Source organism: Citrus sinensis, chromosome 5, assembly GCF_022201045.2.
Source record: "Citrus sinensis cultivar Valencia sweet orange chromosome 5, DVS_A1.0, whole genome shotgun sequence".
Lineage (NCBI taxonomy): Eukaryota > Viridiplantae > Streptophyta > Magnoliopsida > Sapindales > Rutaceae > Citrus > Citrus sinensis.
In genome coordinates this window covers 17069397-17084027 of record NC_068560.1, presented here as the reverse complement: position 1 = coordinate 17084027, position 14631 = coordinate 17069397, and the positions used below count along the sequence as shown (strand labels likewise).

Here is a 14631-nt window from a genome sequence, read left to right as displayed (position 1 = left end):
GTTTTCAAGAGCCAGTTTTGCAATGATCCACAAACATGATTTGCATATATTGCACTTGGCATTTATGTGTCACTTATTAATTAGATTTAAATTTTATAAATTAATTAAGTTGATTAATACTTTATATGTGTACTAAATGATAGATACTACATAAATTGGGATGCTAGTAACTACGTATCCCAATTATGTAATATTTGTTTGTCACGAACCCAATCATGGCCTAATATTCTCAATGTTATTTAGGATACACTACAAGAAAAATGACCTACAATGACAGGTACATGTGTGACGGTTCTTAGGCTAAGTCTCTTATTTTATAGAAATATGACAGACTTGTGATAAAAAAATTTTATCTCAATAAAATACGATAAAATTGTGATAAAAATTTGTTCTATCATAATAATAAGACTGATTTATGATAAATATTTAGATTATCATGAATTAATGACTAGTCTATGATAGTGATTTTGGCCGTCAGGAAATTTGAAATAAATTTTTATGTTGACTTTATTTTTGAATAATTTGACTTAAATTTTTAAAATGATTTTGTTAAACAAAATAAATCAAAAATGAAGAAAAAAAGAAGAAGAAATGGTAGCGTTTAGAGAAAAGTAAATAACAATGAATAAACACAAAACACTTCATATCAGTTTTTTTTTCCCAAGTGTTCAGCCAAAACTCAAACGTCTCTCACCCTCACACGGTTTCATCAGTAACACTGTCAATTTTGTCTCATGTCCCGGCATCGATTTTGCCTTGTCACCCACCGTCGATTTGGCCATCATCGAGATCCACACGAGGAACCCACTGAACATGTGCTGCCACCGTTGCGTTTCGAAACCCTAACTGAATACCCACCGTTGATGAAGCTCAATTTTTTTATTAATACAGGTAATTATTCTCCTTATTTTCTCTTGCATGTCAATTTAATTAAAATTTCTTGTCAATTTCAACACTAAAGGTGTAGTTCTAAGCACTAAAGGTTTATCTAAAATTTGTTCACTGTGTTGGAAAACTGGAAATTTTTCCCTAAAATTTATGTGCTTAAATGTACTAGCTTGTTGTAATGAATGAAATCCGAACCTATAGAATGATTTTGGTTTTGTTCTTGTGCGGCTAATCACCTTAACATTCTGTTCAATCTTCAAATTGGGGATCCATTTATTTATGATAGTTGTGTGACTGGTTATATTCGTCATAGGCTGTGACAGGTATTGTTCTGTCATCAATTCTTGACGCTAGCTACAATGACGGTATGAACAACCGTCATCCACCCTTGTCATAGTAGGTCCTTTTTCTTGTAGTGATACCATTTCAAGCCCCATGAGGGCTCTTTCCGTTTAAGGAAAATAAAAGGTATGAAATAGATGTAGATGTTTCTTTAGATACTATTAGTGAGAGTACCTTTGGTGGCAATGGTTCGGGATTGTTTTGGATTTGACAATTCCACTCTCATCTTAATTATTAAATGGAATGTAAGTATGGATAAACTCGTCCTGTTTATATATTTGTGATCAAAATTAGGACCAATCTCAAACTGCTCACAATCATGTCCCATCATAACTCTCCTAACTGTCTCGAATGCCTCCCTTAATTATCATTTTAATTCTCATTAATATATTAGCAAAATTTCCATATATTAAAAATATTAGGGTCCGACTATCTATACTTTAAAAATTACTATGAACACTCAATTATTTTATGCACTCATCTAATAAATTTAAAAAATTAAGTTTCACTTTGTACACTTTTTAAAATTAAAAAAAAAATCTTTACATGAACCTAATAAGTTTCTTTAAAAAAATTAAATCAATTATTTTTATTTATTTAAAATACTAATAAAACTATTCAATAGACCGTGAAAGAAAATTTTTAAGAAATTTAGCATGTACAACATTGAAATCAATTTATGTTTCAACTAAATTCTTTAATACAATTTTAGTTATTACCTATTGTTTATTAAAGAATGTGTTCACTATTGTTTTTAATTTTGTGCAATCAAAAAAGAAGAAGAAGAAGTTTGGGGTTTAAGATACATTTAATTTTTAGTGTAACAATTGCATCAAACCAATAAAAACTAAAAGATCCAAAAGTTACAAGTTCCAACGCCACCCAGATAAAGGCCCGTTAGGATTGTTTTTGGGAAGTTCAAAAGTGATTTTAAAAACTAAAAGCTAATTTTTAGTGTTTTATATTTTTTTTAGTAATTACTTTTGGCAAAATCATCTCATCATACAATAGATTTTGAAAAGTTGGGAAGGAATAGTTTTTCCAAATATTATTTTGAGAATTACTTTTATACTTAATCCAATTCTATATATATATATCCCCATTATATAATAAAAATCCAAAATTATCGTTATTAATTAAGAAATAAAATCATTAACTTTAAAGTTATTATTATTATTAACAATTATATTGAGATAACAAAATAGAGAATAAAATTTAATAATATAAAATATTTATTTTAGTTACCAATTATATAAAAATATTTTATATACATGTTTGTAAATGTGTAAATAAAATTTATTTAGCATTATGTCCAATTCAGTCATTTACATTCTTACACCAGTTTAACAATAAAATTTACGAAACACATACGACTGCTTTTAAAACTAAAGTACTTTTAAAAATAAATTTTACTAAATGTTTAGCTGATTCTCTTCATGATTGATCAATTTCTATAGAATAGCTAACTACAATTATTTTAAAAGTTACAGGATTACCAAACTGACCCTAAGTCAAATCAATAATGGTGCGTTCACTTCATGGAAATGGGAATGGGATAGAATGGGAATGAGTTGTGAATGAGAATGGGCTGGAATGAGAATGAGGAATGGGAATGAGATTTCAATGTTTACTTGACAAAAATAAATGGGAATGAGAATGTGCTGGAATGGGAATGTTTACAGGATTGCCAAACTGACCCTAAGTTAAATCAATAATGGTGCGTTCACTTCATGGAAATGGAAATGGGGTGGAATGTGAATGGGTTGGGAATGTGAATGAGCTAGAATGGGAATGAGGAATAAGAATGAGATTTCAATGTTTTACTTAGCAAAAATAAATGGGAATGAGAATGGGCTGGAATGAGAATGAGGAATGGGAATGAGATTTCAATGTTTACTTGGCAAAAATAAATGGGAATGAGAATGTGCTGGAATGGGAATGTTTACAGGATTGCCAAACTGACCCTAAGTTAAATCAATAATGGTGCGTTCACTTCATGGAAATGGAAATGGGGTGGAATGTGAATGGGTTGGGAATGTGAATGAGCTAGAATGGGAATGAGGAATAAGAATGAGATTTCAATGTTTTACTTAGCAAAAATAAATGGGAATGAGAATGTGCTGAAATGTCATTGATGTGTTTATTTGGCAAAATAAATGGGAATGATGAATGGGAATGAGAATCAATTTACCAAAATACTCATAGTATTAATAAATAATTTATCATTATTGTTTTGCTGTTGTTGTTGTTATTATTATTAATAAAAATAATATTAACAATAATTAATAATAACTAAAATAATAAAATTTAATAATAAATAATAATAATATTATTATTTATTATTAAATTATATTAACTTTATTATTTTAGTTATTTTTAATTACTGTTAATAATATTTTTATTAAAAAATTTTTAAAGCAATTGATAATCAACAAAAACATCCAAAAGTTTAACTCCAAGTTTACTATTCAATTGACATCACCCTTAAATTTCAAAAGGCATAATGAATTTTGTGACTAATCCTATAAAATTAGAAAATTAAAGAATATTATATACTGATAATTAAATAATATGAAATTAATAATGTTAAACATATTGTCAACTAAAATAATTGGGAGAATTGGAGTTCCAAGATAAATTCTTATCTAGTCCCAAATCAACAATTGGGATTAATTTCAATCTTAGACTCCGAAACTCATACTGCTTTTAAAATTGGTCCTAATAATATGGACAAATTCCATTCTAATCTGTATGGAATCCCAATACCATACCTTTGGATTTTGATGATGTTTAGATGGAGGGAGAAGAGAGGAAGGAAATGAATTCAAATTCCTTTCACTTTTTTGTTGTTTGGTTTTCACTAATAAATGGGAATTCAATTTCTATTGAAATTTAATTTTCATCAAATTGTGCATTTTGGATTCCTCATCGAAGGTTGTAAAATTCAAATTCCCCTCCTATTAGAAATCCGATCTTCCAAAATTGCTCCTCTAAAATATTTATCAATTATTTTAAATCTTATCAAATAATTCTCATTTATGATTTTATTTATGATTTTATTTTTTCAATTTAAATTGTCACCAAGGAGTCGGACTTACTACCACAGAAAAGCAAAAAAATAATTTATAGATTATGATAATTCTATGTATTGTATGAGAATTGCAATCCAAAAATTTTCCCTACAAAACGAATTTTAATCGACAGCAAATCCATGCTTTCAAATTTAGTCAGCTGAACAAATTTTTTTTTTTTGGATTAATTTTGAAATGTTGCATACATAATAACGAGCACTACTAGAAAAATGGGCTACCATGACAGAGAATATCTGTCATCCGACCCTGTTTATGACAGAGTTTCTATATGTCATTGTAGCCCCTCTCACAAACCTGTGACAGTAATTTATCTATCATAGGTGTATGTGACAGCTTATAGCTATCACAAATGTGTCACAACAAAAGCAACGTCGTTTTAATATTTTAGTGGTAAATTTGTTTTATTGTGAAAAATCTTTTGGCGGGTATTATTAATTCAATTTTAAATTATGGCGCGTAATTATGTGTCACAACTTTATGATTCTAATATGGTGTCACGATGTGAATTTTTTTAAAATAATAATATTATTAAAAGAATTTTTAATTTTTTTTAAATCATAAATTTTTAATATTTTAAATAATATTAATATTATTATTTTATAATTTTATAAATTCCATTGAAATTTAAAAATCACAATATGTATAAAATCAATACATCCAAATTATCTCAACAATATTATCAAAACATCACTAAATCATCACTTGAAATAACCAAAACATTGTCAAAACATCATCTATTCAATTATCACAAATCTACATCCCAACAGTACCCTCTGGATCATTATCAGCATACAAAAACATCACAACACTATATATCATCTGAAACACTACCAGGCTGATCAAGATTCACTACTATACTTAAGACTTTATCAAATAATATAGCATACAAATTTCACTACCACTTAGACTTTATCAAGATTCACTATCATCTGGAACAATACCAGCATACAAAATTCACTGCCACTTAGACTTTATCAAACAATATCATCATCAACTCCACTGCTCTTACTATCAGCTCTGACACAAAGGAAGCATACTTGAGACGCACTTCATCAAGCTCACTTTGAGTGTATTCACATTTCCCTTTAAACTGTGAAATGATGATCACATGTCAGACTAAAGTAAACTATATATAGTTAAAAGTATTAAGTGAAGTAATCCGACAATGCATCTGAAAGAATGTGTACTTACATCATGGAGAAGTAAACTCCGGTCTGCAATTATGTCTTTCATAAACCTCAGCACATAGTATCCACACTCAGTACTCCCTGGTTGATTTGGGGACTATATCATCAACAGAATAATCATTAATACATATGCATATGAATTCTTTCAAGTGATTAAATATTAACAAGTCATGCGCTGCCAAAAAAAAAAGAAGAAAAAAGAAAGTCATGATTGCTTACCAAAACTTTTGTGATCTGTGGTTTCACCCTTTTTTTACCAGTCACCGCAACATGCATTGATATCCCACTACATTATAATACATGCAGTAAGTAAATAAACATGATACGTAAAATTATATTAGAAATACAATATCACCATACTTGGTAACTATGTCCTTCAAGTCACTGTCGTCACCCAAATCGTTGTTCGTAGAATCCAGATAAAACGCTTGCTTTGTCGTCATATCAATTACAATCAACACCCAATGGAAACTATTACACAAAGAAATTGAAATTATGAATCAATTTTAGTAAATGATCATCAATATAAAGTAAATAGAACTGTACCCAGGGTTATATGGCATGAAAATCATTTGCCCTTTGTTTGCTTTGTTCAACCGTTCGGCAATAAATTGTGCCCTTTTTACCCTTGTAGCAAAGGCATCCTTATCATGGGCTGATGATACGAGTCCTGTGTGTATGAACCCAAATGGTCTGCCCACTATATCATTCGCCATGTGTGCATGCAACATCCTGATGCAATTAAGATGATGAAATAGTGAGAATGTTGCCAATAAAAAATATCACTAAAAAAAGAAACTAGAGAAAGGAAGCAATAAACTAAAAATTGAAAATAAACTAGTAATTATGATTTTGTAAAGTTACGCGATGTATAGATGCATATGATTTGCTCCTAGCTCTTTCATTGAAATTAATGATTGACATTCATCGAGACCAATATGTGCTTTAGTTGGATGCTTGTATACCTCTTCATCCAACTGATAAGGTACGTAATAACCCATTTGAGCCAACTTCTTTTCACAAAGATTTGCAAATATTACAAGCCCAGGCACCCGGTTCATATGCACAATATAATAATTCCTTGTTCTTCTTCTTGACAGTGGCTTCTCTTGAGGCTTTTTTGGTGATGTCTTCTTCTTTGGACTGCATGGTTTGTCTCTTGGACAATCAAGAGTCATTCTTGGTTTCTTGTGAGGCTTCATTGGTGATTCCTTCTTCTTTCTTGGTGATTGCCTTTTCGTTGGAGTTTCTGGTTTGTCTCCAGGACAATCAGCAGTCACTTGCTTCTTTGGTGACTCATTCCTCTTCCTTGGCGATTGCCTTTTCTTTGTCAACGTTTCATGCTTCTTTTTTGCAGGTGATCCATTCCTTGTCATGCCGATTGACTGACAAGCCAAAAAAAAAAAAAGTTTGTTATTACGGTTTTGACTACGGCTAAAATTGTCTAAAATCCAATGTTTAAGTCATTTTTTAACTTGACTGTGCACAACAATCTGTATCATACCTTGTCCTCATTACGAGCAGTCATTTCTTCAGCTTCATCTTCAATTGTTTGCTCATCTAATGGAAAGTTTGAGCTTCCAACATCTGAATGTCGAGGTTGCTTTTTAATCTTCTTCTTCAGATCACTCAACTCTGCTTCTTGCTTATCTAACCTCTCTAGTATGTTTAGTCGCTCTTGTCGCATCTGAAATGAATTGTTTGGGGTGTCAAATTACATCTTAGGTGATATAAATTTCCCAACACCCTGCATATGTCCAGAAGTGGCAGGCCTTCCAATTGAACGTGCAAGAATATCATTTCTTGCATCAGCTTTAAATTCTCCTTTTTTAGCTTTCTCTTCCAGTGCATCCTAATTGCATAATAATCATATTGATGAATATCAATTTTTTTTCCAATAGAACTTACTTAAAAAAAAAAACCTTGCTATTACTTACAATCTTCTTCACAATTGAATCAACATCAAGATCATATTCACCGTTTTTCATCTTCCTAGCACGCTTCCATGCTACACTCCTGTCAACTTCAGTTTCGACAAGTCCAGTTTCTGACCACTGTAGTTTAAAAAAATAATAATATCACAGCTGGTATGCATCCTTAACTAACCATGAATTGCAAGCAGTAAATTAAAACAAAAGGTTTGCCAATTTCTCATCATCAAACCAACTATCTTTATACCAATAGCTATACAAGAATGGTCAAGTTAGTATCATAGTACTTACAATTTCATCAAGCAATCCAACATATCCTTTTCTACTTAAACGATGGTTCCACTTGTTGTTAGCTCTCTTATTTTGCTGTTGACGCCTAATTCTCTACATAAAACAATCCATAATTAGATTTAAAGATGGTTTTGTGAAATGTCTAAATGTTTAACATTTAAAAGTATTCACCTCAAACTCAGTGGACAATCTAGAATTCACAAATTTATCCCAAACATTTTGAGGAATATGACTGTACTGAAAAGGTGGCCTCTTCAGCCTTTTACAATTGTGCTTGTGTGGCAAGATATACTTTGTGGTGAGCAAGTACTTGAAGTTTCTGAATGCACTACCAAGTGCTTGGAAAACTTGCTTCTTACTATTTGGATGAACAATAAAACGTTCCTGAGAAAAATACATAGCATAATGATCAAATAGTTTAACATATACATTATTCAATTCTGATATATAAATATAAATAATTATTTTACCTTAATAAACTCCCACAAACGACTTTTTAAATCTGGAGTAACCTTTCTCCATTCTTGGTTAATATCTGGAATAGAAGTACGGCCAAACAGCCCAATAAAGCTTGCTAATTCAGTAGCTTCAGGGCCAACAGGTACACTAAGCCCATTGTACCTCACTACAAGCTTCCCGCCACTTATCCTCATCCTGCCAGAGTTTTTAGTTGGTCCTCTCACAGTGGAACTGCTCTTCGAAACATCATTTTCATCCTCTGAATTAGGAAACTCATTAGGAACCTCCTCATCCCTTGAATTATCTTCATCAGGAACCTCTTCATTACCCGAATAATCAATACTTTCCTCGTTAGAGAGTTCATCATCAAGTCCTTTTCCTTTATCCATAAGGTTGCTCCTGCAATAAATGCACATTTAGTATTAGAACATTATATAACATATAAATAATGTCAAAAAAGGTAATCTAAAGTCAATACAAGGAAAATATAATAATAAAAGATAACGTAACACAAAATTATTATAAGACATACAAGCAGTAAATGCCATCAGCTTTTTCAAGCATTAATCCAGATGCCATGCTTGCCATCTCTTGCATATCTATCCGCATCATTTAAATTTTCAATATTTGGTAACCCATTGGTTAGAGGGTTGTGTTCCATCATGATATCTATATCCTCAGCACTTGTCTTCTTTGGAACACATCTACGATGCATATGACTTACAACTGACCATCTTTTATCAAGTTGATCAGTGACATAAAAGACTTGTGTTGCTTGTGAAGCCAATATAAATGGGTCTGATTTATGACCCAAGCAATTTAAGTCCACTAAAGTGAAGCCAAATTCATCAATTTTAATACCCCCATTATTTTGAACCCAATCACACTTGAACAAAGGGATTCTAAACATATGGTAGTCAAGGTCCTATATTTCGTTAATAACTCCATAGTAAGACATGTCTCCAAGAATAGGGTTTTTGTCTTTGGCACTTGCTACTTGTAAAGTTGCTGCAATAAGACTAACTCCACTATTTTGATGAACTCGTTGTTTGTCTCGTTCCCGAGTATGGAAACGATACCCATTGATGTCATATCCTGGGTGCTTAACTACAAAAGGACATGGTCCTTGAGATAACCACCTCAAGATGTTCGAGACATCTTCATCATCATCTATCATCTCATATACCTACATAATAATAATCGTAATGAATGAATTATTGTATAAACATGACAATAACTTTACTAAAAAGAACATATAATGGAACATATATTATTAACCTTCTTATTAAGCCAAGTTGAAAAGGTGCGGTTGTGCTCATTGATCAACCATCTCTCATTCTTGGCTTTTTGTGAATGATGACCCTTTAGCCATTGAATGTGCTCACTACATATTTGACATTTACATATTAAGCTACTGTTCAAATTCTTTAAAAATAATTCAGTAAAGGAACAAATTAAAGGTTAAACATTAACAAACCTAATAAATGGCTGAACTTCTTCTGTGTTTTGCAATACATATAGGTGCGCTTGATGAATTAAGGAATGATCAACATGCTCAAATTTTCCACCAGGCAAAGGCTTATCAATTGAAGAGGTTTCAACATGTCCAGGAGGAAACCCAATTGTACGCATGTCTGAAACATATTCTGCACAAAATTCCAGAGCCTCTTCGGCAATGTAACTCTCAGCTATGCATCCCTCAGGGTTATTACGGTTTCGAAAATAAGCCTTTAGGCCTTTCAAGTTCCTCTCAAATGGGTACATCCATCTTAAGTATACCGGCCCACATAGTCTAACTTCATTAACTAAATGGATGGTTAAATGGATCATTATGTCAAAAAAGGATGGCGGAAAGCATTTTTCCAGCAAGCATAAGGTCAGCGCAATGTCTTCTTCCATTTGGTCAAATTTGGTCACATCAACAACCGTTACGCATAAAGAATTAAAGAAGAAGCACAATCTAATAATGGCATATTTAACATGATCTGGTAAGATAGACCTTAAAGCAATAGGTAAAAGTTGTTGCATGAGAACATGACAGTCATGAGACTTTAAACCTTGCAGTTTTAAGTCTTTCATTGACACTAGGTTCTGAATGTTTGAAGAATAACCTACAGGAACCTTTATCCTTTTTAATACTTCACAAAACCTTTTCTTTTCTTCTTTGGTCAAGGTGGAACAAGTTGAAGGCAAAAAAGTACGATTATTTTCTTTAACATTAGGTGCCAATTTCTGCCTAATCTTTAAAACTTTTAGATCCCACCTCGACTTAATGCCATCTTTGGTCTTTCCCGGGATATTTAGTAATGTTCCGTAGATGCTTTCACAAACATTTTTTTCAATGTGCATAACATCTAACTGGTGACAAATAAGCAAGTACTTCCAATACTCTAACTTAAAGAATATTGATTTTTTCTTCCACCAAACACGATCGTCATCATCATCCTTTTTCTCGCCTCTTTTTTTGCGCTTTTTATCTTTCACTTTACCCTATTTGTTTTCAATACTCTCCACCTTTCGAAAAATGGCCTCACTATTCAATGGTTTCGGAGGAGGCTCTCTTTCATGTTTATTATTAAAAGGTTGCTTTTGAGTTCGAAAGGCATGATCATGAGGAAGCCAACGGCGATGGCCAATATAAGCATTTTTTTTACTGTGTTTAAGTCTACATTTTGGCATATCTTCACCGCAATAAGGACAAGCATAATAACCTTTAACCGTACAACCCGCCAAATTCCCATAAGCGGGAAAGTCATTTATAGTCCACAATAATACAGCCCGTAAATTGAAGAACTCTTTTTTGTAGGCATCATAAGCTTCCACACCAACATCCCATAGAGTTTGTAAGTCCTCTATTAGTGGTGCCAAGTACACATCAATATCATTACCGGGCTGTTGTGGACCAGAAATTAATAAGGATAACATCATAAATTTTCGTTTCATACACAACTAGGGTGGAAGATTGTATGTTACAAGAAGAATGGGCCAGCAACTATACGTACTACTAAGAGAGCTATGAGGATTAATGCCATCAGCTGATAGGGCAAGACGCATATTTTTAGGCTCTAAAGCAAAGGTAGGCCATTTTTCATCAACTAACTTCCATGCCGATGAGTCAGCTGGATGTCGAAGCTTACCATCTATTTCCCTCTCATTTATATGCCAAGTCAAGTCTTTGGCAGTTTGTGAGGACTGAAACAAACGCCTAAATCTAGGTATAGGAGGGAAATACCATAACACTTTTGCAGGAACCCCCTTCCTATAAGCAGCAACACTACCATCTCTTTTCTTCCACCTAGATTCATCGCATGTAGGACAATTAGAAAGGCTTTCATACTCCTTTCTATAGAGTATACAATCATTTGGACAAGCATGAATTTTGATATACTCTAAGCCTAAAGCACTCATTGTCTTTTTGGCTTCATACATTGATACAGGCAAGTCATTTCCTTCCGGTAACATGTCAGAAAGAGCACTCAACAAATTTGAAAAGCTACTATCAGACCACCCATATCTGCCCTTTATATTGTACAATTTAACTAAAGCTGATAACTTGGTAAATTTGTTTGATCCAGGGTACAAAGGCTTCTCAAAATATTCTAATAGTTTTTTGAATGCTTTAGGATCACTATCACAATCCTTAAAAGCATCTTCAACCATTTCAACAGTATTACCACCATCATAATCCATATATCCACTGTCATTTTGGCAACCTATATTGTCAGGAGATTTGTTGCGGATATCTTCCCCATGCCAAACCCATGTTTTGTATGACATATCAAGACCCCATATAATTAAATGATCTTTCACTTCTTTAGGCCTATGAAATGCTAAATTCCGACATTTATCACATGGACACCTAACAACACTAATTTCTTGATTACTTTCAACTGCAGTCTTAATAAATATTTCCACACCAGCCTCATACTCATCGGAAAATCTATCATATTTAAGCCAAGATTTATCCATTTTTTGTCTAGTACCTGACATATAATTGAGATAAATTTCAACATAATGTACTAATAGGCAGCAATGATAAACGGTTTCCATTATCAATAAATTAAGCAACAAAACATTATTAATATTCAATTTATAAATTCAATGAAATAAATAAGTTTAAAAAAAAACTTGTCATCATGTGCAACAAATATAACTTTACCAACATGCTATCATCATTGACCAAAACCACCGACTAACCATACCCAACTAATAATATCCTAAATAACTTGGCCCACATACATTTAACATTTATTTAAAAAAAAATTCTAGCAATCCAGCATTTCATGGACCACAAGACTATATATATATAACCAACTAAACATTACTTGGTCCACATGACCAAACTTGCCCCCACATGGTACCATTTCCTTCAAACATAAAAAAGACAATTGAAAAGGGGGCCTTACTTTTTAACTCAATAAATTACACAAAATCTAGCTCACAATCATTAAAGAAAATGTCAACACCATTGGACCACAGTTTCGGATTCATCCCAACAAAAGACACTAGTAAATGAAAAGTACTATATCATCAACCAAAATCACTTCACACACATGCAAGCTCTGACTAAAAATTTACAGAATATAACAATATTCATTTCAAACATTAAACGGAAAGGCAAGTAAAAAATTGAACAAACCTGATGTTAGAAATCGAGTTTGAAAGGGAACAAGGCAGTGAAGTCCTGCGATTCAGAACAAATTTTTTTTAAATAAAAGATGAGGACATGCTAAATTAAATGATTGAGCAATTTCTAGATTTAACAGAAGGACAAATTATAAGCTTCTTGAATTAAAAAATAAACAAAAAATATAACAACAGAAACAAACGAGAATTAAAAAGTAATAATAAAGATAAACCTAGGGCATAAATTATGAACAAATAAGGGAAATAACAACAAAACTAACAATTAATTTTATAATGACCAATTAATTTATTCTGAATAAAAATTAAAAAAGTTAATTGATGACAAACCTAGGGATTCAGCGATTACAGGATGGCTTCTCCAACGCCGATTGAACAATACAAAGAAGTAGTGACACCGACGGCTTCAATAATGGACGCGAAGGCGCAACAATGAGCATATGCGGTGATTTTGTTCCTAAAAACAATGGGTTCGAAATAATGGGGGTTAAAGATAATGGGGGTTCAAAATAAGGACGGGAAGGCTCCTTCAATAGCATAAACTATGATTTCGGTTTCCATGCAACAGATTTCAAAACCAATTTGCAGATTAAAATATGTTAATAAACGGATTTTGAGGGGTTTCACTGCTTTGGTTTCTCAGCCCTTGCTGATGGAGTGATGGGTCAAAGGTGCCAACACTTAGAATTTTTTTTGTGTTTGTGGTTTACAATATACTGAAACGATAGCGTTTAAATGTTAAATAAATATTTTTATTTTAAAAATGTTTTAAATCTGTTAAATAGTGTCGTTTTATGTCCAAATTAATTCCACTCGAAACCCACGGTTTGATTAAATATTAATACGCTATCATGTTTATCTGATATATAAAAAATCTATTAGAAATCTGTCATGAATTTATGATGTACAAAAATTCTATCATATGTCTATCATATTCTTATGATAAATGACTAATTTTCTAATATCTATCACAAAAATTCTATCATGGTAGCCCATTTTTCTAGTAGTGGAGCTGCCATTGAAATTAATGTTAACAAAAATAGATGCAAAAGGAGAAACAAGCATCATGTGCAGTACCCACTTTGATCTACTCACATTGGAATAAGCATCATGGCCATTAATATTTTGACATTCAATGTTGATTTTGATCCCACTAAATTAAGCCATCAAAAATTGCTGGGAAGGAAGTAATATCTATTTATAACTGGAAATTACTCGCCGTACAATGATGATTGGAGCTGCATGTATCATTTATTATTAACGATTAACTTATGAAATGCTTTGAAGTACCTCCTAGGTCGTATTTACTACACTAGTTAGGAGAAATTACGATGTTAAATTATTTGATAAATACTTATTATAATTTGAAAAATATGTTACTTTTGTCCTCCACTTTATGATAAATAATTTAAAAAATATATAAATCATTCATTCTATAATCTTGAACTTTATTAAACTTCCAAAAACAATTACTCTATATGATATACTCGGGTGATGTTATTACACTATTATACCGTACAAAATATATTTGCTTTCTTATATATAATGGTTCTAACATCTTTATTTTAACAAAGTGATGATATCACTAACAAAACTAAATAACACAGATTTCAATACACCAATAGATTAAAAAGATACAGTTCTTAATGCGTTAAAATATATATTTCTTGTATATTATTGATATTTTCACTTTAACAAAGCGAGGGTCTCCTCACTATAGAAGTACTTTATAAATATTCTTTGTATTTTTGTGAAAATTATTATTTAAAAGTCATATCTTACCAAAGACTAATAGTT

At 31.8% G+C, this 14631-nt stretch overlaps 3 protein-coding genes across 4 annotated transcripts; all 3 read right to left on the bottom strand.

Moving 5' to 3' along the window:
* Window positions 1-5009: 5009 nt before the first annotated feature.
* Window positions 5010-7368, bottom strand: LOC102626969 (uncharacterized). Of its 2 annotated transcripts, none has more exons than XM_052442751.1 (7): window positions 7014-7368; window positions 6374-6894; window positions 6056-6241; window positions 5870-5980; window positions 5729-5795; window positions 5514-5606; window positions 5010-5412 (listed from the first exon to the last, which is right to left on the bottom strand). In XM_052442751.1, the coding sequence occupies exons 1-7, from the start codon at window positions 7194-7196 to the stop codon at window positions 5287-5289; spliced, it is 1287 nt and encodes a 428-aa protein (XP_052298711.1). In that variant the 5' UTR covers window positions 7197-7368; the 3' UTR covers window positions 5010-5286. The 2 variants fall into 2 exon arrangements, with proteins under 2 accessions (XP_052298711.1, XP_052298712.1); XM_052442752.1 differs by having other exon boundaries at window positions 5272-5412; window positions 5514-5590; window positions 7014-7367.
* On the bottom strand, window positions 7224-8997 carry LOC127902293 (uncharacterized). The gene is made up of 6 exons (XM_052441148.1): window positions 8723-8997; window positions 8202-8589; window positions 7903-8115; window positions 7732-7824; window positions 7447-7563; window positions 7224-7361 (listed from the first exon to the last, which is right to left on the bottom strand). The coding sequence occupies exons 1-6, from the start codon at window positions 8800-8802 to the stop codon at window positions 7224-7226; spliced, it is 1029 nt and encodes a 342-aa protein (XP_052297108.1). The 5' UTR covers window positions 8803-8997.
* A 118-nt stretch (window positions 8998-9115) lies between these two features.
* LOC127902292 (uncharacterized) lies at window positions 9116-12159 on the bottom strand. Its single transcript, XM_052441147.1, has 5 exons — window positions 11164-12159; window positions 10705-11082; window positions 9668-10548; window positions 9469-9574; window positions 9116-9376 (listed from the first exon to the last, which is right to left on the bottom strand). Exons 1-5 carry the CDS (start codon window positions 12157-12159, stop codon window positions 9116-9118), a joined length of 2622 nt encoding a protein of 873 aa, XP_052297107.1.
* Between the last annotated feature and the right edge of the window lie 2472 nt (window positions 12160-14631).